Consider the following 26248-nt stretch of genomic DNA (forward strand, 5'->3'; position numbering starts at 1 on the left):
GCCTATTTTTTAATTGGGTTGTTTTGCTGAGGTTGAATTGTATATATAAACATATATATATATATATAGTATACCTAAAATTACATGACTAACAGTATATTTCCTTTAAGCAAAGTAGTAAACAAATGACTACACAGTCAGATAAAGAAAATAAGCCTGATTAGTACAGATTAAAACAGGCTGGGTCTAGAAATTAAAGCTAAGAAACAGAAACAACTGTGGAACTTGCTGCATTTCAGGGAAGTATTAAATAACTCTCATATGGGCCCAGTATTATTAAATCTTTAGACTTTTCAAGAGAAACTGAAATTTTAGATTTTTACATAAGATTAGTGACCAACCAACCAGAATAAAAATTTTTTTTTTTCATTCACTGTGTGGGCCCAAAAATATGCAGAGTTCATAGGTCAGTAGGTTTTTAACCTACATAGTGGGGCCTCAGATTCATGCAAGTTTCTGATGATGACTGATCTTAAATAGGGTATACACTATTATTATCTTTGCAAGGGGAGAAGACCATTAGTTAGAAGACATCAGTGAGACTGTCTTCCAATTTTTAGCGTAAATGAAAGAGGAGACAGTAAATGGGAGTCAAGGCAACAGAGTCAGAAACACTTTGCACAGGGAATTTAAAAATCAATATTTCAAAAAGCAGGCCGGACGTGGTTGCTCATGCCTGTTATCCCCAGCACTTTGGGAGGTCAAGGCAGGCAGTTCATGAAGTCAGGAGTTTGAGACCAGCCTGGCCAACATGAAGAAACCCTGTCTCTACCAAAAATACAAAAAAACTAGCCGGGCAAGGTGGCACATGCTTGTAATCCCAGCTACTCAGGAGGTTGAGGCAGGAGAATCGCTTGAACCCAGGAGACCAAGGTTGCGGTGAACTGAGATTGCACCATTGCACTCCAGCCTGGGCAATGAGAACAAACTCCGTCACCGCCTCCCCCAAAAAAGCACGGTGGATTCTTTTCTGACAATGATAAAGTAAAGGAAAAAATGTTTAAGAATGAAGAGGTCTACTTTATGAAGATCTTTTTCTCATAAAGAAAAAGTAATGTTGTATAATTATATAGAATACTAAACAAATGAAATGTTAGAATTTATAGAGTTCTTCTATCAAAGCAATGTAAAGCTAAAGTGAAATGATGTGTAGTAAGTTGTCTGTTTTGTTACAGAACAGACAAAACTGAGCTCCAGTCTGTGCCGGAAACTCATAATGCAGACTACTTTGAAAACGAATGCATGTTAAAACACGAATTCTATTTTATATCAGAGAGACATTCGAGCTTGGAATTCCTGTAAGTAATTAGAACTCCATAAATGGTAACAGAGTATGAAGTCTGGTATACTGAATTCCATTCTAGACTTCTAAAACCTAATTCAACCTCAACATGGACACATACTGTTTGGTTTTCCATTGTGCAAGCAGGGCTTTCAGAGTACTTGGAACATAGCAGATATTCAATAACTATTTACTGAATGAACAATGATGGTTGAAAAAAAAAAAGCACACACTCTAAGGTCTGAGTGTGCTGAGAACAGCAACTTCTATGTACAACGATGTGCGAATATAATGATTACAACTCCGTAAGAACTGCCATAACCATTTTTTTTTTTACATCATCCTTTGAATAAATATACTCACCGTAGTGTCCCGGGTATGTGTTCCTTTTTGACAGGGATGGAAATCTGTGGTTCTGGTGAGGGGCGAGGCTCTGAAGGTTTTGAAACTGGTGGTGGAGGACCTACATCTTTGGGAATTTCAACATGTTTCCAATCTTCTCCTTCTTCTACTATCAAACCAATTAGTGAACCTAGCCGTATATTTTTACTTCCTTCTTCAACCTATATTTAAAAAAGAAATAACTGTAGAGAAGTAAAACCCCATGACTGCATTAAGTAGTTTATTCCCTTGTTGGGAAATTCTCCCCTTAAGATATCTTAATTTGAGCTAAAAGCTGCTTCCAAGACTGTTTGCCTCAGTCTTCCACCTGTCACCTTCTCCACTTTCTCCCACTTATACCTTCCTTCACCATTTTCCTCTTTCCAGTTGCTAATGCTACCTTCTGAAACAAAGGATAAATCTAGAATGTATCCTCTGAGAGCCTTCAAATACACATATAAGATCCATCATTATCATCTTGTTTTTTTTGATGTCAATACAAATCCAAAACAGGAGCCTGTGGCTACATATCTTAACCATTTGTCTTTCCCAGACAGTTTCTATGCAATAGCTTCAGAATTCAAAAAGCTCAGAAGGGATTAATTCCTTCAACTTAGTCCAATCTACTAAAATTTACCTAATGCAAGAACCTTTTCAGTAAACTTAGTCTGAAAAGATGAACATTCCAATGTATAGATAGAACTGGTTAACTATTCTGGTTAATGTTAAATATAGTCTACTTCTTTATATTTAATTATTTCCCTGTATATCTATTTACAAAACCTGAAAAATAAAATAAAACCTCATGAGTTTTTTATGGGTATATCAGAAACACAGTGGTGTCTCAGTTAATAAAGCATTTTTTCACAGATAATGCCAATTAACACTTAAATTGAAGATAATGTTTTTAAAAGTTAAGACAGATGTATTTTAAGCATTTCAGCAGCATTAATTTATAAAGGGTTAATTCTAATTTACTTATTAAAAATAAGTCCCTAGAAAACCTTCAGATAACAATATTTTATAAGTTCACTACTGGAAGAAAATGTCATTCCCTTAAAATTTTCTATTATTCCCTTTCAATTACTCTAAATAAGGTTCATTAGCTATATTTAATGAACAATAAAATGATAGGCTGCAGGATGTCCACTAATACAGTAATGATAAAGAAAAGCATAACTTCTAGAATGAGTTTGACATTTCAGAGTAACACTAATTTCAATGCTTACTGGTATGTTCACTATCGTTAATAAGGCATAAGTTATAAGGGGTTAGGAAGCTAAGTTTACTAATTACTGATGAGGAAGAAAAGCAGCAATGCTTTGATGAAGCAAAATATATATATATATGAAATTAGTATAGAAAGCTGAATAGGAATGTTTAATGAATTACAAGCTATGGAAGAATACTAAGAAATCCAAGAAAAATGTAGTTGCTTAGTTGTTTGTCACATACTAAAAAATTCTGTTTCTGCAGAGTTCATTTTCTTTACTATGTCAAAAAGATGAATTAAGATTATTATCAGACCAATATTTGTCTTCTAAAAGTGTTTATAATTACCTGCGTGTGAATTGCTAACTCAAAAATCAAAGTAAAATGACTAATTTTCTTTAAAAATTTATACAAAAAAAACTATTGACATATAGTCCACTTGATGTTAATTCCTTTCGAAACTGAATCAGAAATAGGATCAATGTCCAAGTACAAAGAACATCATTCAAATGTAAAGCATTAAAAAAAAGTTTTGTTTTAAAAATATCAATAGATTTTTAAAATCTGAGTCAGACAACCGTACTAAATCTGAAACTGATACCTCACCTTGTTTCATTTACTGTAAATCATATAAACGATTCCATACATACTCTACCAACATAACACTGACACCTTCACAAGTAGACAATAAATAGTATTTATCATCATTTCAATTTTTATCATTATCTAAATATCAAATAAAATTTATTTTTAACCATTCACATTTTTTTATTTAAAAAAGTGACACCATGAAACATGAAACCCAAATACAATAGACAAGGACAAGTGATGTACTACCATACAACTTGAATATATAACAGAAGATAAAATACAGTTGATTATAATTCCATTTAAAGTCATTAAAATCTCTATATGAATTTAAGATAATTTCTTCAACCTTTCCTATTCCTTTGGTGCAAACAGAGATCTTTCAGACGTATGCTAATTTCCCGTAGACATTTGCTTACATTGTGGGAGGCAAATATTCAAAACCAGTGTAGACTTAGTATAGAGGAGTAAATAGTACTCTTTGCAAAACTGTTTAGAAACCAAGCAGGCCTCTGTACACTGTTCCCTTTCCTCTCCGAGCTACCTCCATGGATACAGTCTGCTCTACCAAAGCATCTGGAGCTAAGGACACCTCAAATGCCAGAGTTTTCCTATGCACTCAGGTTACTTGACCAAAGCCCTCTCTTACTCTTGTGCCAATAATTTCTTAATATTAAATGTAGGGTTTTTACACATAGCTCTATTAACTTAGAGCTCATCAATGCTGAAATATTGAATGTTGAGTCTCTCATTTCAAATATTAGACTTCCCTCCCAGTTGTGTACAGAATTCCTGAGTTTCAATGCTGGCTCCACCACTTACTAGTTATGTGACCTTAGTAGTTTCCTTATCTCACCATGCTTGCTTTCTGAGTTGTAAGATGCAAATAACAGTAGCTATTTCACATTGTTGTTATAAGGAATAAATGAGTTATATGTAAGGCCCTTAGAATAGGGTCTGGTAGCTAGTAACTTGTTTTCATTTTCATTGTTAAAGGTATTATTATTGTTGTTGTTACTGCTGTGGTGTTTTCCTTCAAATTATGGATTTTTTTAAAACAATACATTCAACATGGATCAATATTAGACTACAGGGGACTGTCCCCTTGGTATGGGTTAGAAATTCATGCCTAAAGGTTTAGCATGTGGCTGGCATCACTAAAGGGCAAACATCAACATATACGATAATGGGTAGTAAGGCCTGTGACAAACTATTTCTTCATAATTCTCATACAGAGGCTGAGGTCACTAGTGTGAGGCTTCTGTACCAGAGACTTCTCACATCTTAACCAATGAATCACCTGCAAATGTGCTACAAACAGCTCACCTAAGCTCATCTGTGTACACAAGGATATGAGAGGCAAAACATTTATAGCAGTATGTCCAACAGAGAAATTGAGGGGGTTCATTCCATTAAAGGTGCAAGTAAATATTGTCTGTTTTAATCCTGATATTTTAAAATTAGTACATTAAGTAATTATTTAAGTATTTTTATTCTTTAAAATAGAGCAGTATGAAAGCTACCGAGTGACTACTGACAGAGCATGTGCAGCAGTTAGTGGCGATGACCTGGGTCACGTGACTGACTTACCTGGTTCATCACTATGATTTTCCATCATGGTGTGAACCATTATACAGTTTTGAACTGTTTTTATTCTTCAATGTATACTGTTTATCTTATATGGACAATGAACTTTGGTTTATAAGGAAGTACATAAGAAATACTGAAAATGAAAACAAATCAATGATAAGCTAAAATACAAAGGGGAAGAAGAAACATTCATTAAGCCCTTGAATAACAGCTGTCTGGCTTTCAAGTCTCAGGCACTGTTCTAGCACAACATTAACTCATTTAATCCTAACAACTTTCTGAGGTAAATACTATGATTATTCCCATTTATAGATGAGAAAATTAAAGCACAAAGAGGTTATGTAACTTGCTCAAGATCACAAGACAAGTATGTAGCAGAGGCAGGATTTAAATGTAGTCTGACATCAGAGACGGTATCCAATATAATCGCTACCAAATCAATAATTTCCCAAATCTGTAAATTATATCCAACTGATCAAAATTTATCGTGCAGCACCTCAAGATGATGCCGGTATTTAAAAAAAACAAATTTAAAAGGTATAAAGTAGATGTAACAATTTAACTTTTGATGCATAGGGAACATAAACTATCTTTCCTCACAATGTGTCATAACTATTTCAATATGAAAAAATTAGAGTTGAGAATATCTTCCATTTAATAGAATCTGCTCTGAGCTCTGAGAGGCTATTTTCTTAATTAAAAATATCATGGTCTAGAGAGAAGAATCAACTAAAGGCTCTACAACTTCAAATTTCAACCATAAACTTTCAAACCATTAAAAGGCAACTTTGAATGGGATTGTGGGCAACTTAATGAAAAAATAAGGGTGGGGAAGGGGAATCTAATGAATACAGTAGTATTTAAAAATGTATTCTTTAGAAAAATACCAATGACACAGTATTTGAGTGAGATAAAGTGAAGAAACCAACTGAAGAATGTGAATAGTACTGAGAATAATTATTCTGCTGTTTTTAGTATTCAGATGATCAATTAAAAAAATGTGTTTTTAAAAAATTTTTCTTTAATACTCATGGATGTTATTTTTTAGGAAAAAATTCTACTTTTGAAAATTGTTTTGAATAAAGGTCTATCAATAAAAATCTATCAATAAATATATTGCTAGTCAATAAATATATTGCAAACATTACATAAATGTAAATAATTTTAACATCTTATACCCTTTTCATCCTCACAAATATCCTAATTGGTGTGCCAAATTATATAGCAACCCCAAATATACTGGAAGCCAAATTAGAGAACCTCTAATAAACCCTCTAAATATGTCATCCTAAGATTCTACTTTATTATCATTTAAAACAGCTGTTCAATCTGCCAAATACTAACTTTAAGAATAAGCTGATGAACTGATCTTTAAGTGTGTAATAACTGAAGTATTTTTGTATGAAAATTTACTAGTTTTGACAGGGCGTGGTGGCTTACACCTGTAATCCCAGCACTTTGGGAGGCTAAGGCGGGTGGATTACTGGGGGTCGGGAGTTCGAGACCAGTCTGACCAACATGGAGAAACCTGTCTCTACCAAAAATACAAAATTAGCCAGGTGTGGTGGTGCATGCCTGAAATCCCAGCTACTTGGGAGGCTGAGGCAGGAGAACTGCTTGAAGCCGGGAGGTGGTTGTTGTGGTGAGCCAAGATTGTGCCATTGCACTTCAGCCTGGGCAACAAGAGTGAAACTCCATCTCAAAAAAAAAAAAAAAAATTTACTAGTTTTTCCCTGATAAAATTGCAACATCTTGTTGTGAATAGACTCCCAAATACTATCCAAAAAGCATGTGGAATAATAATAAAGCCATGAAGGACTAAAATATACAGTCTTTTCTTTGGCAAGAAAATAGTTGTGCCAGTAAAGCCGCTATCAACTATATGCACTTTCACTCCCAACCTTTTTCAGAGCATAGGGGCCAGATGAATTGGCACTGCTGACCCGCTGACATGATTAGCAATTTGAAACGTATTACTTAGCAGCTAAGTGGAAAAATGCTATCAATTCTGGAAGATTTCCACAGCCAAACAATCCAAAATTGGGGCCAAGAACACAGTTTGCCAAAAGTACACATAATAAAAAGTAGCTAGGTTTATTACATGGTAATTCAAGCAATATTTTTCAACATGCTGCATAAATTAGTCAAGAAAACTATTTTTGGTATGAATATTTATATTTTCCCAATTACAAACGTATAGAAATTTTAGCCTTTGATTCATATTCCTAAAAGGAAGTTAACTGTATTATCAACATGTTTCAACCTGGAATGTTATATCTAGTATCCAATATCAGAGATGACAAGTAAAGGAAGTTTAACATATTAGAAGTTAAAAATACAACATAAGTGCTAGAAAAAAAAAGGAAAAGAGGATTTTCTAGTAAGAAAAACAAATAAAAAACTGTCTCTAGATTTGCACCTAGTTAGAGTATAGCATTCTGAAGTGTAGTCTTTAAATAGAATATACAAAGGAAGGTGTTATGTCTATGCTCAAAGCGGAGGTAAGCTGGTGGCTCAGAACTAAAAACACATCCACAAGGGACTGCTAATAGACATGCAGCTCATCTGTACAAATCAAACTCCAGAGGCGCAAATGGATATTTATTATCCAGTTGCAACCAACCAATACAAATTACTAGGCAAACATACAGACTGACTTGGGGACTGATGGTCACCAAGAGCTGAGGAAACAATTGTAATAATGGGAGAAGTAACATTTATTGAGCAACTGAGTAACAGGTCTTGAGATGCACATGTATGTACTCTCTCAGTCTTCCCTACTGTCCCATGAGGTAGGTATTTATCATCTCTACTTTAACATGAAGAAAAAGGCACAGGGGTTGAAGACTTTGCTAATCATTACATAACTAATAACTGGCAGAACTTTTTAGATATAATATGAATCAGTCAGCGGGGTGATTCCAGGGTCCACAGTCTTAGCTGTTCCACCATACTATCTAGTAAACGTTCTAGAAATTAAGAAACAAACATGCTGGTTGGCTCAATCAGGGAATATACCACATAATGCTAAATAGTCATGTTTTTACCACATGTAGCTCTGAGCATTTTATTTCACTTACTTTTCACATAAGCTCTAACATTCCATTACAAAAATAACCCACATTACAGAAAATTTAGAAAATACAGAAAAACAGGCTACTAGACCTTAACTCTAAAACATTTTAAACACTTGAGTTAAAAATGTATTATGTAGTAGACCATACACATTAAAAATAAGGAGGCAAAAATAAAAGGTAATTTTACTACAATGAACTTTACACTCAAGAGCTCTTCATCCTGTTGAAGACAATTAAAATAAAAACATACCACGATTTTGGCCAAGATTCCATCATCGCTTGCATCTAAGGTAACCACAGCTTTGTCAGTCTCAATTTCACATAATGCATCTCCAGCACTCACTGCTTCACCTACAAAACAAGACTGGGTTTGTTTTGTTTTTTAAAATATAAATATTACTATGTATACATGTACATACGAATAAAACATAAACAAATACCAAAATATTCCATAGCTATATCTGGGTTGTGTAAATACAAGTAATTCTCATTATTTGTGGGGGTGTGTGTGTGTGTGTGTGTGTATGTGTATGCTTTGCTGTAATTTCCAAAAGCTCTATAACAGACATAAATTATACTTGTGATAATAAAAAAGCTATTACAAAGATTATTGAGCATGTAAAAATGAAATCAACTTTAGAGACAATAGCAACAAATGTGTATTCACCTTTGAACAAATCAATTCCAGACTCCATACCCCCTTACTTTTTCAAACATTTTGACTATATTCCCTGAAGAAAAGTTTTACAAGTAGCAGTACTTTGGGGTTCACATCTTAGGGCAAATTCAAAAAACCTGTTGGCAGCACACAGTATAAATGAATAAAACATATAAAGCATAAAAAGAGAAAATCAAAGACACAACTGAAGTCAAATACGGATCACTTCTCTGCAAAAGAAAATATCTGGAAACTCAAAAACATTGAGGAAGACCTGAAGTTACAGGCTTACTAGCTTCTGGATCTAGGAGCAGGTTTGGAGTAAACAGGGGGAAAGAGGTACAACAGTTTCCTTTAGGGATTAAAGGGAACTAAAAGTAGTTTGTTGGATATAGGAGACTCAAATCAGATTCACTACTTGAAGCTAGGGCTACATCAGGGTTCTTCTACTCATAACGTGAGGCTGATAAAATGCACAATCAAAACCTGTTGACTGAGACTATGATTCTAATCAGCAACCACGGGTCTAGGAAGGTGGGGACCAGAATACTGCCTCAATACCAGGAACAGAGTCAAGCCACCCTCTGACTTCAGGGCTGTATCTACCAACGTCCCCAATATCAATTGCAAAATTCCTTGGGTGGTGGCGGGGACTGAGGGGGAACTGTGTAGGAGGGAAGACATTAAAGCATAAACTTTCCACTTAAAAGTAAATTGCAGAAGTTCTGAGACACGGCCAGGCGCGGTGGCTCAAGCCTGTAATCCCAGCACTTTGGGAGGCTGAGGCGGGAGGATCACGAGGTCAGGAGATCAAGACCATCCTGGCTAACACGGTGAAACCCCGTCTCTACTAAAAATACAAAAAATTAGCCGGGCGTGGTGGCGGGCGCCTGTAGTCCCAGCTACTCGGGAGTCTGAGGCAGGAGAATGGCGTGAACCCGGGGGGCCGAGCTTGCAGTGAGCCAAGATCTCGCCACTGTACTCCAGCCTGGGGCACAGAGCAAGACTCCATCTCAAAAAAAAAAAAAAAAAGTTCTGAGACACATGAAGAAATCAAATGCTAAGAAAGCAAGCCACAAAATCAATAATTGTAATAAAAATTCATTTCAGAAGCAATTTATTTAGTGCAATCTATCAAAGATTGTAAAATAAGTACTTGAGGATATCCAGAAACATAAATGAAAGTAAAAGAGCCATCACAATAACAAGAAATTAAAAAAAAAAAAAGTATCAGGTAGAAATTAAAAAAAAATTAGAAATCTTAAAAATGACAAATTAAGTAATTGAAATAAAAAGAAACAACAGAATATATTCTAGACAGGGAACAGTGAAGGTATGAATTAGTAAATTGAAAGGTAGCACTAATGAACTACCCGGAATTTCATGCAGGCAGACAAAAAGATACAAACATGAAAAACAAAAAACAAAACAAAACAAAAAACAGAAAAGAGCAGTTAAGTGACAAAGACTGAGGCTGCAATGTTTGCTAATGGAGTTTTGAGGGAATATGCTAGAGGCAATGGTGGAGAAGCAATACCTGAAGAAACAGTGGCTGAGAATTTCCCAGAACTGGAGATGTATACTCTCATCATCAAAGAGTTTTGAATGAGTTTAGGGCAGGTGTACTGACTAGCAGGGGGCATAAGGGATCTGTGTAGCTTGCTAAGAATGTTCTAAATCTTGATCTAGGTGGTGGTAACATGGGTATACATGTATATAAAATTTAACTGAGCCTAAAGTTTATGCAAGTTATACCTTGATAAAAAAATTAAACAGAAAAAAGAGCATTAGACCATATAAATATGAATCATTATTAGATACAATGTAAAGAGATAGCATACTATCAATGATAAAAACATAGTCTTTTAAAAATCTATCAAAGGGGAAAAAAACAGATTACCTCAATGGAAAGACTGAGAGCACACTTAGCAGCTGCAATAAAGGTCGGAAAACAATGAAGTAATACCTTCAAAAGACTGAGGAAAAATAACTGTCTAGAATTTTATATGCTGCCAAACCATCATTTGAGAACGAAAGAGAAGTATTATTTAGACATATAAAGGCTAAGAAATTTTACCATCTATTAAAGATCTCTTTAAAAAGCTCTTACAAGATGCAGTTCATTAAGAAGAAAAGTGGAAGCAGATGGAACCCATGGGATATAAGAAACAAGTTATTGTGAAAATTACTAAAATGTTAACCACTTGTATTTTTAAAGTAATGTTTGAGGGTTTAAAAAGTGTAAAACTCAAACTCTAAACAATAATAAGATAGGTAAGGAAATGTTTAGATGCATGCTAACAACTTTGATATACTCAGTTGGTGCAAAAGTAATTTTATTTTTACCACATTACTTTCAAAAATCCCAATTACTTTTGCATCAACCTATAATAGGAAAAAAATACTGAATAACACTAAACGTAATTGGCAAAATTTAATTTAAAATTTAAAAACAAATATAATCTACAGCATTAGAAAAACAGAGGAAAAATAAAAAATAAGGTGATTAACTGAAGGCAGGCACATGGAAAGAAAAGGCAGAGGATAAAAATAAAAATGCACAAAAAATGTTAGAAATAAGTCCACATGTATCAGTAATCACAATAAATATAAATGGATTAAAATCACCCATTAAAAGTAGAGATTATCAAAATGGATACAAAAATAAAATCTAGGTAAATGTAGCTTACAAGAGATAGCCCTAACACAAAAACAGAATAAAAAATAAGGGGATAAAAAATAGGTAACATATAAATACACCTCCTCACACATCAAAAATAGCTGGAATAGCAATATTAACAGGCAAGCATCATAAGAGGAAAAAAAGAAAATCTAAAACACTAAATTAATAAATATGCTCTGAATGTTCACAGTACAGAAAGTACTTCATTTGTGTACCAAGATGTTCAAATTGATAGTTACATTTTTAGGTAAAACAGTTCAGAGACACTAATATAAGTTATTTTTAAAAATAAATTGATATGTTAGATGATATTTATTTACCACCTAAAAGGTCCTTTGTCTAACCCCAAAGAGATGTCCCTAGTCAACATTTATTAAAAATATATTGGGGTGGCCAGGCATGGTGGCTCACACCTGTAATCCCAGAACTCTGGGAGGCCAAGGTGGGTGGATCCCCTAAGGCCAGGGGTTCAAGACCAGCCTGGCCAACACTGTGAAACCCTGTCTCTACTAAAAATACAAAAATTAGCCAGGAGAGGTGGGGGGCACCTGTGGTCTCAGCTACTAAGGAGGTTGAGGCAGAAAAATCACTTGAACCTGGGAGAAGGGGGTTGCAGTGAGCCAAGATCACACCATTGCACTCCAGCCTGGGCGACAAGAGCAAAAACTCCGCCTCAAAACAAACAAACAAAAATATATATATGTATTTATATTATATATATTTATATATTATATATATATATAGAGAGAGAGAGAGAGGGGCACTGACTATACAGCAGTGGACAGTAATAACAGCATAGATTTAAGATTCCTGACCTCAAGAAGCTTGCTTAATATCCATTGACAAGTAAACTGGAAAATAGAGCAGGATAAGGTGAGGTCAGGATGCTCTGGGAATGTTCAGGAGGGGCATCTAATTCAGTTTTCGGAAGGTGAGAAAAGGCTTCCTAGAATACAATGACCACCTAATCTGAGCCTGAAGAGGTGAGGAGGAGACAATCTGTAAACAGGCAGTGATCCAGGCAGAAGGTAATATACTTATAGTCCTGGAGGCAGAGAGAACAGGAAACTTCAGAGGAACTGCAAATAGTACGCAGAGAAGTGAGGAGAGATTAGGCTGGTAAGATATGCAGAAAGAGACCAAAAATGACCTTTGTATGTCATAGAGAAAGCTACAGTGTCAGATTATATCATCTTACATACTTCTTTAAATGGCAGATGTTTTAGTGGTTAAAACAGATTGTACTTCAAAAGGAAAAAAAAAAAACAAAACATATCCTCAAAGGTTTCTGCTATAATCAAGGAAAAACTATAGAACTAGTAAACCCAGCAATTAAATACCTCTTAGATGCCTAGAAAATAGACTCCAGCCACAGAAAAACAAAATGATGCTATATTATCATTTGTGTTCATCAGTATTCAAATTCCAATCACACTTTTAAGAACTACAGATTCGACTCCAGCCATATAACTTTCTCTGAGTAACTCGACCTACATAATTTTGTTCATATTCCAGATTCCTATAGTAGGTCTAATTTATTTAAAAATCACAAATTGCATATAAAATGTTACATTACTGCTAATTACTTTTTTAAATTGTGATTTCCTCTATTTACTAGACTATGAGCTTCTTCACAACAGGGATAGGACACTTAAGTGTTTTATATTCCCATCCCCATTCCTCAGGTTTCAGGCCAGTGCACCATACACAACGAATTTTAGATTAAAATGCTTTAGAAAAAAACATAACTTCACAAATCCTTATTTCCTCATAAGGTATACATCAAACTATCCTTTACATTTCTTTTGGTTCTAACATTCGATTTGTAGCACGCTTCTGATATTTAAAAAGACAGCCTTTTTTGCTTTTTTAAAAAACTATACCTATATATTTTCACATAACACAGACATATATGTTAGCTAGATGAGAATGCCAAGGGAGAGGGGAGAAGAGAAAAGCAGGAGGAAAGACAGGGAAAAAATGAGAGGACAAAAGAGAGGGAAGTGGTGAAAAGAGACACAGAAAACTTTACCAACAAACCCCAGGAAAGTTTTAAAAACACAATAATATTACATATGGAAGCATTACCCCTAATTCATCACAAAACCAAAGTTCTATTTTTCAATAATCAAACATCATGTAAATGCCAAAAGAAAACTCTGAGACCAAATAATGAGCCATGAATATTCCAAATCTACTGAGTTTCAGCTGTGATCAAAAATTTAGTGCTGTAGCTTAGAACGATTCCTTGGCAGAGTAGTTACAAGGAACCTCTCCTAATTCAGATATGAGTTTGATTCCAAGCTCTGACAGTTACTAGAGATCTTGACCAAGTTACTTAATCTCTCTGACTCTCAGGAAAATTTTAAATATGTGTGTGTGTGTGTATATATATATATACATTTTTTTTTTTTTAAAGTCTTGGGGCTGGAAGTGTTAACGCTTCACATACATCTTTATGTAACACTTCACAACATCTCTAGGTAAAAATAAAATGTTAGCTATATAGCCATTTAGAATCAAGACACATGTATTCCATATTCTGTCATGTCTACCAGAATCAAGATATGTTTTCTTTCCATATTCTGTCATTTCTACCAGAATCAAGACACATTTATTCCATATTCTGTCATTTCTACCAGATCATTCAACAAACATTAACGTATAAGGCACTGTACTAAGCACTGGGTATGAAAACAACAAAAAGAGAAGTTTCTGTCCACAAAGAATTTAAAGTGGAGAAGAGTGGAAAAGACTGAGCAGCTAGGATAGAGGGTCCTGGACACCGTGAGGTGACACATGGCTTCTCAGCTGTCAGGTTCATAGCTGACTGTTTGAAGAAAGAGATGGCGGCCCAGGAGTGTTCCTGCACCATCTTCTCGTGGTCCATGTCAGTGGTGGAAGTGGAGCGGGCCCGGGGCGAGAATGCGGGCCCCAGAAGGGGCCAGAGCAGAGGCCCGCCTGGGGGCTGCTCCCCAGCACTGACGCCAGCATCATCATCCCGTTCCTTTGTCCGATGGGCAGCTGCCAGAGCTGAGGACTGAAGTATACAGAGGCTTCCCTTTCTCTTTTTAAATTCTAGACATTAAGTATAGCCTTGGTCAAACACAGTTAATGGTGATGTTTATTTTATTAATGGACTAAGTCCTGAGGCTTTCACAAAATAATTTTGGTCCGCCAAAAATTAAGAATAAAAGTCTTTATGTAAAAGGTGCGTGTGGTGGTAGTGGTGGAAGAAGAGCTAGTTTTTATCTGTAAGACCAAGTTATCAGATCAACATGAACATTAAAGAAAAATTCCTCTTCTTAGTGCTATGTTGAACCACAATGACAACAATAATCAGAGACAAAAATAATTCAATTGTTTACTCCACAAATATTTACTAGCTGCTCCATGTGAATGACACTGTGTGTGACACTATGATAAAAATAGTAATAAAGTAAGACAGACCTGCTTCAAGAAGTTCCTAATCTGATTGAAGAAGAGTACAACAAGCAGGCAATGACAATCCCATCCAATTAGTACCTAGAGCAGAATGGGAATATAGAGGAGGGGCCCCTAGTCAGTGTTTGTCATCCCTTTTCACTTTACACACACACAAAGAAGGATAATATTTGCATGGCCAAAGACCTGAGGCAACCTGGTTGCTAGGCCAGTTGAGGTCCTGCCCTACGGGGTGAAGGCATGAGTAGTAGTTTGAGAAGGGCCCTGTGAGACAAGGTCAACCGCCCACACATCCCTCGGGCTTCTTCACTAAGTCTAGTAGCTACTGTATTCAACAGGTTAACACAGAACATTTCCATCACCACAGAAACTTCTACTGAATAAAACTATAATCTATAATTCCATTCACTAATTTTAAAATTCTGATATCATACAAAGATTTAGCAGTAAGTGTAAAAAGGCATAATGATGGAATATAATTCAGTAACAAAAGGAATGAACAGCTGATAAATGCTACGACATGGATGAACCTTAATGCTAAATCTGAAAAAATCTAGTCACAAAAGATCAAATATTACATGCTTCTATTTATATGAAACGTAGACAAAACGCAAAACTTTAGAGACAAAAAACAGATGCAGACTGTCTAGGGATAGAGATGGGAGAAAAAAATGACTGCGATCAGGCAGCAGGGATCTTTTTTGGGGTGACAGAAATGTGTTCTAAAACTGGATTGTGGTAATGGCTGCACAACTCTATATATTTACTAAAGATCACTGAATACTTAAAATAGGTAAATGTTATGGTATGTAAATTATACCTCAATAAAGCTGTTAAAACCGTAGTACATCAAAAAAAAGGGAAGCTATTTGTGAAATGTACTTTTCAAAATTTTCCATTTTAGCACCACAAACATATACATATTCCCAGAAATAATAGAACCAAAGCGTCTTCTACAGCAGAATTCAGAGACCCATATAACTCTCTAGTGGCATCTAGTGATATAGGATAAGGCTTTCTTCAAAATGGTTTTATTTCTGAATTTTAAACAGTAACAGTATATTAGACATAGTATAAGACTTTCACAAAAACTATTTGAAATACAAAAAAAAAAAAACCCTTGTCTCATGACATAAGGAACACTGCAGCAACAAGCACTACTGTCAAGCATGCTTGCCACGTACATTCTAGGCACTGTGTGTGCGGCTAAGTGCTTGATGGAATTATCTCAGCCTGGTTTTGTTCCACAGTGCTTCATGGCAGAGCAGAAAAATCTCAAATATTTTGAGGAAAAAAAACAAGGTTTTTCACAACCTCAAATATTCTCTTACAAAAGGGGAACAAGAATTTTTTTTTCCTTTTTATTATTTTAACAGATTTGACAGTTCAATTGATGAAAAAATAAACTAGGTCCAGTTTAAACTGAAAATATCTGAAGCACATGCCCCCTCCAAATAAAAAACCTGTAATAAAAATGCCGAATGATAGCTCAATTGACCTTTCAAAAGATTTTGAAATTGTGGCTGTTACCTAGCACTTTCAGAGTGTTTTCTGTACTAATTTTATCATGTGTAATGTTTTAGTCAATCCTCAGACTGAAATGAAGTACTCTAAGAGTCATTATAGAACTTATTTTCTTAGACTCATGAGTTCAACAAAGATGGAAATAATTTATATGCTATAATACAGCATATTTCAGTTACTTAAAAAAAGAAAATAAGTTATCATAGAATTATAAATCCAGGATATTCTGTACCTTAGATTTCATCTAGTTCAACTCACTCCCAGGTAGTTCATGGCAGAGGAGGAAACCCAAAGGAAAAACCATGATTCCTGGGCCAGAGTTTTTCTTTGCACCCTTATCTCCTTGGCATAAAATGTCGCGCGCGCACACACACACGCGCACACACAAACACAAACACACACACACACACAGCATTAGTAAAAGAAGCTGTGAATCAGTCTCAGATTTTTTTAAAAACTTAATGGTTTCAAGACTGAACTGCTGTCCATTGAATGTTCTCAAATACTTATCTAGTCTTTGCTTAGAAGTAAACTAGATTCATAATTAGATGCAACACTTATCATTTTTCATGAAAAATATCAATTTTCTTAATGCATAAAGGTCTAAACTCATTGTTTTATGGTGACCATATATTTTTTAAAATCTCAAAATTCAAACAAACAAAAAACAGTTAATAAGAGAAAAAAAATCTATGAAAAGTATAGTGTCAGAATATAAATTTGTTTTTAATATAAAATGAATGAAGCAAGTTATCATAAATGTACCAAGAACCAGGCATACTTAAACATATATGGATACCCATGTATACGGTACATAAGTGTTAATGAAAAGCAGCAAATTATAGATCACAAATCACAAAGGTGATGAGCTTAAAAAAGAAGCCAGTGAACTACTAAGAACCAAGGATTAAGATTGCTTTCAATTATTTACTGTGTTTTGGCAAAAACAAATTTCCCTTCAGTTGGCAGAACACAGAATTTTAAGAGCAACCTTCTGGGAAACACGCTCCAGGGACTTAAAATATATCCTGGCCTGTCCTACATGAAAATAGCATACTGTAATCAAAAGGGAAAAAGAACAGAATAATGAGACCATATGTCTCCTGGCTCTTTATCTTACTGCTCATATTCTAACGGGTGTGAATAACTTATTAGATTGCCAGTGAGCTGGAAGTCTGAAAGATAAATGTGGCCCAAGAATCCCCTCATCTGCTTACCTATAAATTCTCAAAGTGTGAAGAAAGTTAATCTTTTTAAAATAATCCCTAAAAGACTGTTCTGTGTCTGAGTAATTATTTAATGACACCAACACCATGTCATATTGAATATGGAAATAGCCAAAGCTCTATAATTCATCAGAGAAAAGAAACCTAAAAATAGATTCCAATTCATTACATTATTTATAAAGGTAAAACTTTCTTAGATACTGACAATTATTTTAAAATATGGTAGCAGCCATTCAGAGCCAACTGCTCAAAATGCTTTCCAATGGGGTACTGGCTCTTCCATTTACATTACATGTATCTTTCTTAAATTCTAGAAAATTACCTGCCAAATATTTCTTTGAAAATTACCTCTTCCCATTTTCCTCTTTTTTATTCTTCTTCTGAAATTCCTATTGGGTTACTGAATAATTTTCATTTTACCCTTCATATGTCAACTTCTCTCTCATATTTTCCAGTGCTGTCTCTATGTGTTACATGCAACCTAATTTCCTCCAGTTGTCCTACCGTTCACAAATTCTTCATTCAGTCCTGTCTAATCACACTTCAGCCCACCCTTGAGGTTTGGGGGTTTTTAATTTGAGGGACAATATTTTTCATTATTAGAAGTTCTGTTTATCCTTTTCAAATCTGCCTGGACTTTTGTAATTCCAATTAACCGAAGTTCTGGGATCCAGTCCTGCTGCTTGTTATGCCTATTGACTTTCACTCCTAAAAGACTTCTTCTACATACGTTAGCAAATATGGGATTGTGACTTTTGCTAAGTGAGACTTTATCTGCAAATTCTGTGTGGTTTGGATTAGAAGCTGTATTCTTCCAGAATAATGGCTTCTACCAGGTAACCCACAGAGGCAATCAGCCCAGGACAACTTCACTTCTACCTGTGGGTTCCCAGAAAATGCAAGTACTATAAATTTGACCCTCAGGAGGACTCTTTAGGGGAGTAGGCATTCTTATTCCATATAGATTCAAAATCGATTTGCCTGTTATCACATGGCATTAAATTCCATCCACATGCTGATGACTCTCAAATTTCTGTCTCCAAATCAGACTTCACTCCTGAACTTCAACTCCTATAATCAATTGCCTATTGAACACTTTCCCTTGAATGTCTAATATGCATCTCAAATCTTACCACATCCAAATCTTAATCTGATTCTTGATTTCCCTTCCTTGCTCCTTCCACCCACCCCACTACCACCAAAAAAAAAAAAAAAAAAAAAAAGGTCAGAAACTCCAGCCTTCCAGCTCAGGCCTAGTGGTGCACATGGCCTCAACTCCCATTCACCACTCCAGATGTGGGTACACTTGGTGATTTCCTTTCTCTGCATTCCAGCACCACTTAACATTGAAAAGATTTACTTATAATATTATACCCGATAGAGAGCAGATGCTTTACCCCATCTGTTTAGATGGTCACATTGATTAAGAGTCCTCAGTGTTGGCTTTTCAAATGGTAGCAGGAAAAGGAGGCTACTTTAAATTGCCTATAGTTATCTCTTCATACCAGGTTACTCTTAGGGCCTGTTCCTTTCAATATAATGCTACTAATAGGGCTCAGAAAAGTATGTAGAAACCACTTCCTGCCCAGGTACAGTGGCTCACGCCTATAATCCCAGCACTTTGGGAGACCAAGGTGGGCAGATCACTTGAGGTCAGGAGTTCGAGATCAGCCTGGCCAACATGGTGAAACTCCGTCTCTACTAAAAATATAAAAATTAGCTGGGCATAGTGGTGCTTGCCTGTAGTCCCAGCTACCTGGGAGGCTGCGGCACGAGAATCACATGAACCTGGGAGGTGGAGGTTGCAGTGAGTGAGATCGGGCCACTGTACTACAGCCTGGGTAACAGAGGGAGACTCTGTCTCCAAAAAAAAAAAAAAAAGAAAAGAAAGAAAAAAGAAATCACTTCCTATTAAGAAACCATGAATGTGGATGTATTTTGGCTTTAGGATAAGGACCCTCACAGACTGATAAACTACAGATTCGTATTCAAGATCCTTCTAATAATCTATCTTATCTTACAGCCACTATGCCCCCAATGCAGCCAGACCTACCTGCTGTTGCTAAAGTATGTCTCAGTGACATCTTTCTTCCAAGACTTTACCCATGTTTTTCTATCTGGAATGTCCTTCTCACTTTTTAAAAAAGCCCATTTATTCTACAAGGACCAGTTCAAATACTACCTCATCTGCAAAGCCTTCTTGGATCCTTGTCATGTACCCTGCTTTTGGCTTACTTTCCCCTCTGCCGATACCTTTACTAACTGACCACTTACAGCAATGCAGTTCTATTCCAATTACCATGTTAGTCACAAAGGGAAGCACAAACAAGAACAAACTCAGACATAATCCCCACTGAGGAACAAAATTTAGTAGTATGTCCAATCAGACTTGGTTGGGTCCATCAAGGACCAGTAATGTTCATTTGGACAACCTCACTGCACCATACCTCCTAACCTCCATAGTGGCTCAACCCACAGCAATTTTTCTCGCCTTTCCTTACACCCCAGACTCCCTGAAAGAAGTGAGGTCTTGTCCCAAACTCCGCAGCTCATTTGGCTAGGGTTCTCAAGTAAATACTTGTCAGCCCTCTTCCTGATCCCCAAACCCATCATTAGTGGCAAAAGTGATGCCATGAAAGGCTAGACCTCCTAGGATCATAACACTGCTCTTCCAGACTCTGGTGTCCTGCCCACTGCCTAAACTCTTGATACTATTTCATATGCACTAGACTGGACCACTCAATACCAACATTCATGTGAGTGACATCTGTGCCTACTAAATCACATTAGGATACCCTGGAAGTCCTTGCCAGGGCTAGTCTCTGGAATTAGACAAATCCTCCCCAGACCATGTTATTCATTCTCTCCTTGCTCTTTCCTTCTTTCTTTCCCTTTTTAACACTTGACTTACCATTGCTCCAGGTGAAGCATCATAATGGCTGTGGGGGACTCATTCAGTCACCTCTAATTTCTCTATTCTTCTGTCTAACACTCCCTAATAGGTACTGTAGATTCATCCTCTTTCCTCCACAATAGTTTAACCTGATACAGAATGAGTCAAGCACAGAGAAAGACAGCTACATAGGGTGCTAAAAGAGGCTATCCAGTGGCCAATACCTAGAGGGGTGACTCTACTACCACACATGGCAAAGGAAAAAGGGGAAAAGAAAAGGAAAAGAAAGTAGCTGCCAGAAAAACAAAAAGTCCCTTTCTCCAGCTTCCTTCACATTAACTGTTCCTCTATCCTTCTGTATAAGCACTGTAACATACTCACCTCTTTTATTCACAGTCTTATTTCCTAAGCACTATATTAGTTACTTAAAATCTGGCAAAATGGTTGCCAGAAACAGTGATGTAATACAGCTTTATAGATGGTATTGCATCAAATATTCTCTTAATAATATCAACATTCCAATTCATCTGGTACTAGTTTCTCATTTCAAATTATATCCTGAAAGCACTATGTACAACTTTAAAAAATATATATATATAAAAAATAAATTTCAAACTATACAAAAGTGGTGAGAAAAGGCAATGAAGCCACATATACCTTTTACCTTACTTATACAACTGCCAAGTGATTCATGACTGATCTTGTTTCAGTTATACCCCTCCCTACCCTCTCAACCTCCACCAGGGTTATTCTGAAGCTAATCCCAGAGATATTGTCATTTCATACATAAGTATTTCATCTCACATCATTTATAGGTGAGATTATTTTTTTTAAATAATCAAAATATAACCAAAATATTATTAAACCTTTAGAATTAATAATCCCTACGCTGGGTGCAGTGGCTTATGCCTATAATCCTAGCACTTTGGGAGGTCGAGGCAGGAGAACCACTTGAGCCAAGGAGTTCAAAACCAGCGTGAGCAACACAGGGAAACCATGTCTCTAAAAAAATACAAAAAACTGACCAGGCATGGTGGCGTGTGCCTGTGGTCCCAGATACTCAAGAGACTTAGGTGGGAGAATCACCCTTAGCCCAGGTTGAGGCTGCAGTGAGCAGAGATCACACCACTACACTCCAGGCTGGGCAACAGAGTGAGACCATGTCTCAAAAAAAAAAAAATCCTTAGCATCATTAAATATCCAGCCAGTTTTCAAATGTCCCCATCTGTTTTGTTTGCTTGAATCATAATTAAAATAAGGTCCATACGTTGGCATTGGTCTCAAATCTCTTGTATGCTATAGGTTCGCCCACCGCCTGCCCCGAGCTCTTCCCTGCCACCCTGAAATTTATTGGTTGAAGAAACTGGCATATAAAATTCCTCAGTTTAGCTTTTGCTGATATACTTCTGATAGTGTCATTGAACATGTTATATTTCCCCCTGTATTTCCTGGAAAATGATAGTTAGAGCTATAGGCTTGAATGTATTTGGTTCAATTTTCTGGCAAGACTACTTCACAGTGGGAAGCATGTAATATCTGGTTATCTCTCTTTTTGTGATGTTAGCAGCTGTTAATGATACTATTTTACCAGAGATTGCAAAACGGCGATACAGTGACATTCTATGATTCTTCTATCTTTTAACAACTGCAATATGCTAATAATGAGAAACTTCTCATCAATTACTTGGTTACTCAGAGCTACAGTTCATATAGCAGAAAAGGTAGAGAAAAATGCTTGAGTCTTTCCATTTATTACATTTTCAAAATGAGTTATTTCTTACCACCCTCTAAAGCTAACCAATTATTTTTTTTTCCTTTAGTATTACTGTGAACTTACGGTTCAAATATATTTAATGTACTGAAATATATTAAATATATTATCCTTATTATCCTTAGTGATCCTCAAACTATCTCATCTATGGCTCCTGAGTCCTTTAAGTTGCCCTCAGGAGTTTTTGACAGCTTCCTTGCTTTCTGAACTGACAAGATATTAAAAGCTCATCTGCACATCTCCTGCCCTAGACCTGCAAGTAGCTACTCTCCAAGGAGCCTTCATTTACTTTAGTGGGAACTGATATTTAGAGACTACAGTCTGGGTTCTAGGGGTGCTCACTGCGACTCGATTGGTCCTTGTTTCTAGGCATTGCCAGGGAAAAGAGCTAGAAAATTTACCATCACAGAGTCTTTCCTAACCTTAGAAACTTTTACCTGTTTCTCCTTTAAACTACACTAAAAATCCAAGTTTCCAATGATACTATCTTAACCAGTCATTTGCTTTATCCCATAAAATACACAAAAAAGCCTTAGAATAACAATACCAACATAACCAGCATAATATGATTACTCTAACAGTTGAGGATTATACTTTTGGAGATGCTTTATCCTTCAGTTATAATCTATTAGGGCATATAATCAAATATCTGACATTTGAAATAGTGCCTCTTTGTATGGTTATGTAAGCAAATTGAGAGAGAGAGAGAAAAAAATGAATTAGAATCACCTGTCTCATTGTTTCAATCTTTAGGACTCATTTACATTTTAAATTTGTTTTAAACTTGGGCAAAATATGTATATGGTCCCAAAGTCAAAGAGACAAGATATATTCAGAGAAGTCCAGCTTCCAGTTTCTTCCCCACACTTTTCCCTCCATTACTCTGTAAATAACCATCTATTGTTGTTTTTAAAGTTTTATTTTATCCTTTCTTTTTAATTTCTTAAATATTAGCACTGCCACCTCTTTCTTTGATAAATGATATATACTATACTCACTTGTCTATACCTTGCTTTTTCCAATGAACATCACTCCATAGCAGTATGAAGAGATATTCCTCATTCCTTTTTACAGTTGTGGATATAGTAAAAGTTATTCAACAAATCCTGTACTAACCAACATTTGGGTTGTTTCCACCTTTTGCTATTTCAAACAGTGCTGTGATAAAAACAGCCTAGTGTGTGTTTGTGACTTTTCCTATTTTTGCTGCTGTAACACTGAAACAGATCCCTAGAAGTAAAGCTGCTAGGCCAAAGGGTAAACATAAATGTAATTTTTCTAAATAGTGCCAAATTCTCTTCCCTAGTATTTACACCATTTAGCATTTCCTCCAGCAATGTCCGAGAGTGCCTGCTTCTTCCCTTCCCTCCACAGCCTCATCAAGAGAACAGCTTGTCAAACTTTTTAACTACTGTCAATATAATCGGCAAGAAATGACATTTCAGTAAAGTATCTGCATATTTCTTATCAGCTGAAAGGTCAGGCAATTTTTTCTACGTTTAAGAGCCATTTGCAATTATTTTTCCATAAACCATCTGTTCATGTATCTTACCCACTTTCTTGTTGAGTTGACAGTCTTATCGATTTTTTAGGGATATTAACCCTTTGTGATAGAAATTGCAAATACTCTTGTCCAATTTGTCACTTCTTTTTTTACTTAACTTGTATTTTTAGCCATGTAAAAGTATCAAATTTTATTTCCCATATTATAATCTGGATTTTGAGTTATAGTTAGGGTGTTTATTCTACTTCCAGGCTCAGAGGAATTCAAGACTTGCATAGTTTCATTTTTATACATTAAATGTATAATTCATTTGTAATTTATCCTTCACATAATATAAATCTAATATAAATTAAATAAATCTAATATTTATTTATTAAAATAAATCTAATATTGTCTTACTTTACTATACACTTAAATTCCACGTGCAACTGCATCTATTTCCTTATTCTCTACTCAGCTGCACTGGTCTGTCTTTTAAGTACCAATCCCAGAGTTTTAATTAGAAATGCTTAATACTATGTTTCAATAATTAGCAGGGCTACAACCCTCCTCCGCTGCTCTGCTTTTGAGGGTTTTCCTTGGATTCTACTTATTTGCTTTTTCCAATAAAATTTATAATGAACTTGCCTACCTCCCGGAACACACACACGCACGCGTGCACGCACACACACACACAATCATGATAAAGTTATCAATTAAGAAGAATGTCAAAATTATGATGTTGAAACTAAAAGCTGGGTATAAGGACTAAAAGTTGAGGGAAAAGCCTTAAAATATTTTTCACCATTCTGTGCTTGTGTAAGGATATAGGCTGAACCCAGAAAACCTTTGCTACATTATCATGAGAAAATTTTATTTAACCAAACTTATATTAACTACCAAAGAGACACAATTTATTTAATTTATATCACATATTGTATAACAGGACAGATTAGAAAAAAAAAATAACCAAATAACAAAGCACACAGGACATTAGGAAGGTACCTCCTCACCTTCCTTTTTCAGCCATTTCACAATGTTTCCCTCTTCCATTGTAGGAGACAGTGACGGCATTAGTATCTTAATGGGATCACCTGAAATTGAAAAAAAAGGAAAGATCAGCCACAACAAATAATGCACCTCTTGAGGCATCAATATAAGTTCAAGTAAATTAATGTCAAATTCAATTTGAAAAAAAAGGCATTCCAAAGTCTAAAAGATTCCCAACTGGTAAACTAAGTCTCCAGTAAATAGTATGGAAACATAAAATTCAATTTTTTATAACAATAAAAATGTTTTTTGGAATATTTTAAACTCTGTTTTCATAATTCCCCAGTGTTCTATGCATCTTCTCAAGCCAGGTGCTTACAAGTCAAAAAAAAAAAGGAGAAAAATTGATTTAGGATTGATTTAGGTTTCACCTCCTCCTTTCCCTTTTGTTTCTGCAAAAAACATTTATAGGTAAAATGACCAAAGAAAAAGGCAAATAAGAAAACAACAACAAAACAACAATAAAAAAATAACAACAACAAAAACATGGTTCTGACGATCTACAACAGAATAATTAAGATCAGAAATTGGCTGTTTTTATTTTCCTCTAATATTATAGTATTCAAGAATCAAAGGTTCCTACGAATAAGTGTGAAAGGAAAAGTTTGCCTCGTCAAGGATGATTAGAATTTAAGTGGTTAAATTAACCTCACTTTTTGTTGTATACCACAATTCAATTGGGGATCCAGAGAAGTAGACCTCAAACCAGAATGATCTCTCAATGAAGCATAACTACATTTTCCTTAGGTATCAAAAAAGGAAACACTATGTATTTGTCCAGCAACACTTCCCAAGCCACTGTCCAGGGTTACAATCAAGAGCAACATGGCTTTTAGATTACAATTTACCATGGTAACAAATACACCCATCCCCTGTAGTTTTCCACAGACCCTATTCTCCTCAGATAGTTCAACTCTCCAGACTCAAACAAGCAAAACACTATAGCATAGCTAACATACTTCAAACGTGGAAGAACAGGGATTCTTTTGTCTCCACTGATGTTTTAGGTTAAAAGCAAGGAAATTTAGCACTAATGTTAAATGAGAATAAATATTTATCTTGGGAAGCTGAATAACTTGTACTGCATTTTCAAACGGAGATTTCCTATGGCTTCATGATAAAGGCGCTTCCACCTCTTTGAAGTATTTAAGAGAAAGTTTCTGTACCTCTCCACTTTTCCCTCACTCTGAAGGTCTGCAGAAAGAATGCAAGCATGCATACCTGCCTCAGTCCCTTCCTTATTTTAACAACTTCCTGATTATAGACAACCTGCAGTCTCCTCTCAGCTCCTCCACCCACGTGCTAGGCACACGTGGCCCTGCCTTTCAAAAGCAGCTCCACGGGCCCAGCTCTCTGTGTTCTTGCCATCAGGGCCCACTGGATATG

General features: G+C 35.7%; 1 protein-coding gene across 2 annotated transcripts in view; it reads right to left on the bottom strand.

The window, feature by feature from the left end:
* The window catches only part of PDHX (pyruvate dehydrogenase complex component X), a 157991-nt gene that overhangs the window by 33512 nt on the left and 98231 nt on the right, over positions 1 to 26248 (bottom strand). For both annotated transcript variants that reach the window (XM_050758938.1, XM_050758937.1), the window contains 3 exons: positions 24826 to 24906; positions 8381 to 8481; positions 1646 to 1845 (listed from right to left, as the gene is read on the bottom strand). In XM_050758938.1, the coding sequence (XP_050614895.1) occupies positions 1646 to 1845; positions 8381 to 8481; positions 24826 to 24906 (382 nt within the window). The remainder of the gene's footprint in view (positions 1 to 1645; positions 1846 to 8380; positions 8482 to 24825; positions 24907 to 26248) is intronic.

The sequence above is a fragment of the Macaca thibetana genome, chromosome 14, assembly GCF_024542745.1.
Source record: "Macaca thibetana thibetana isolate TM-01 chromosome 14, ASM2454274v1, whole genome shotgun sequence".
NCBI classification, from domain to species: Eukaryota; Metazoa; Chordata; class Mammalia; order Primates; family Cercopithecidae; genus Macaca; species Macaca thibetana.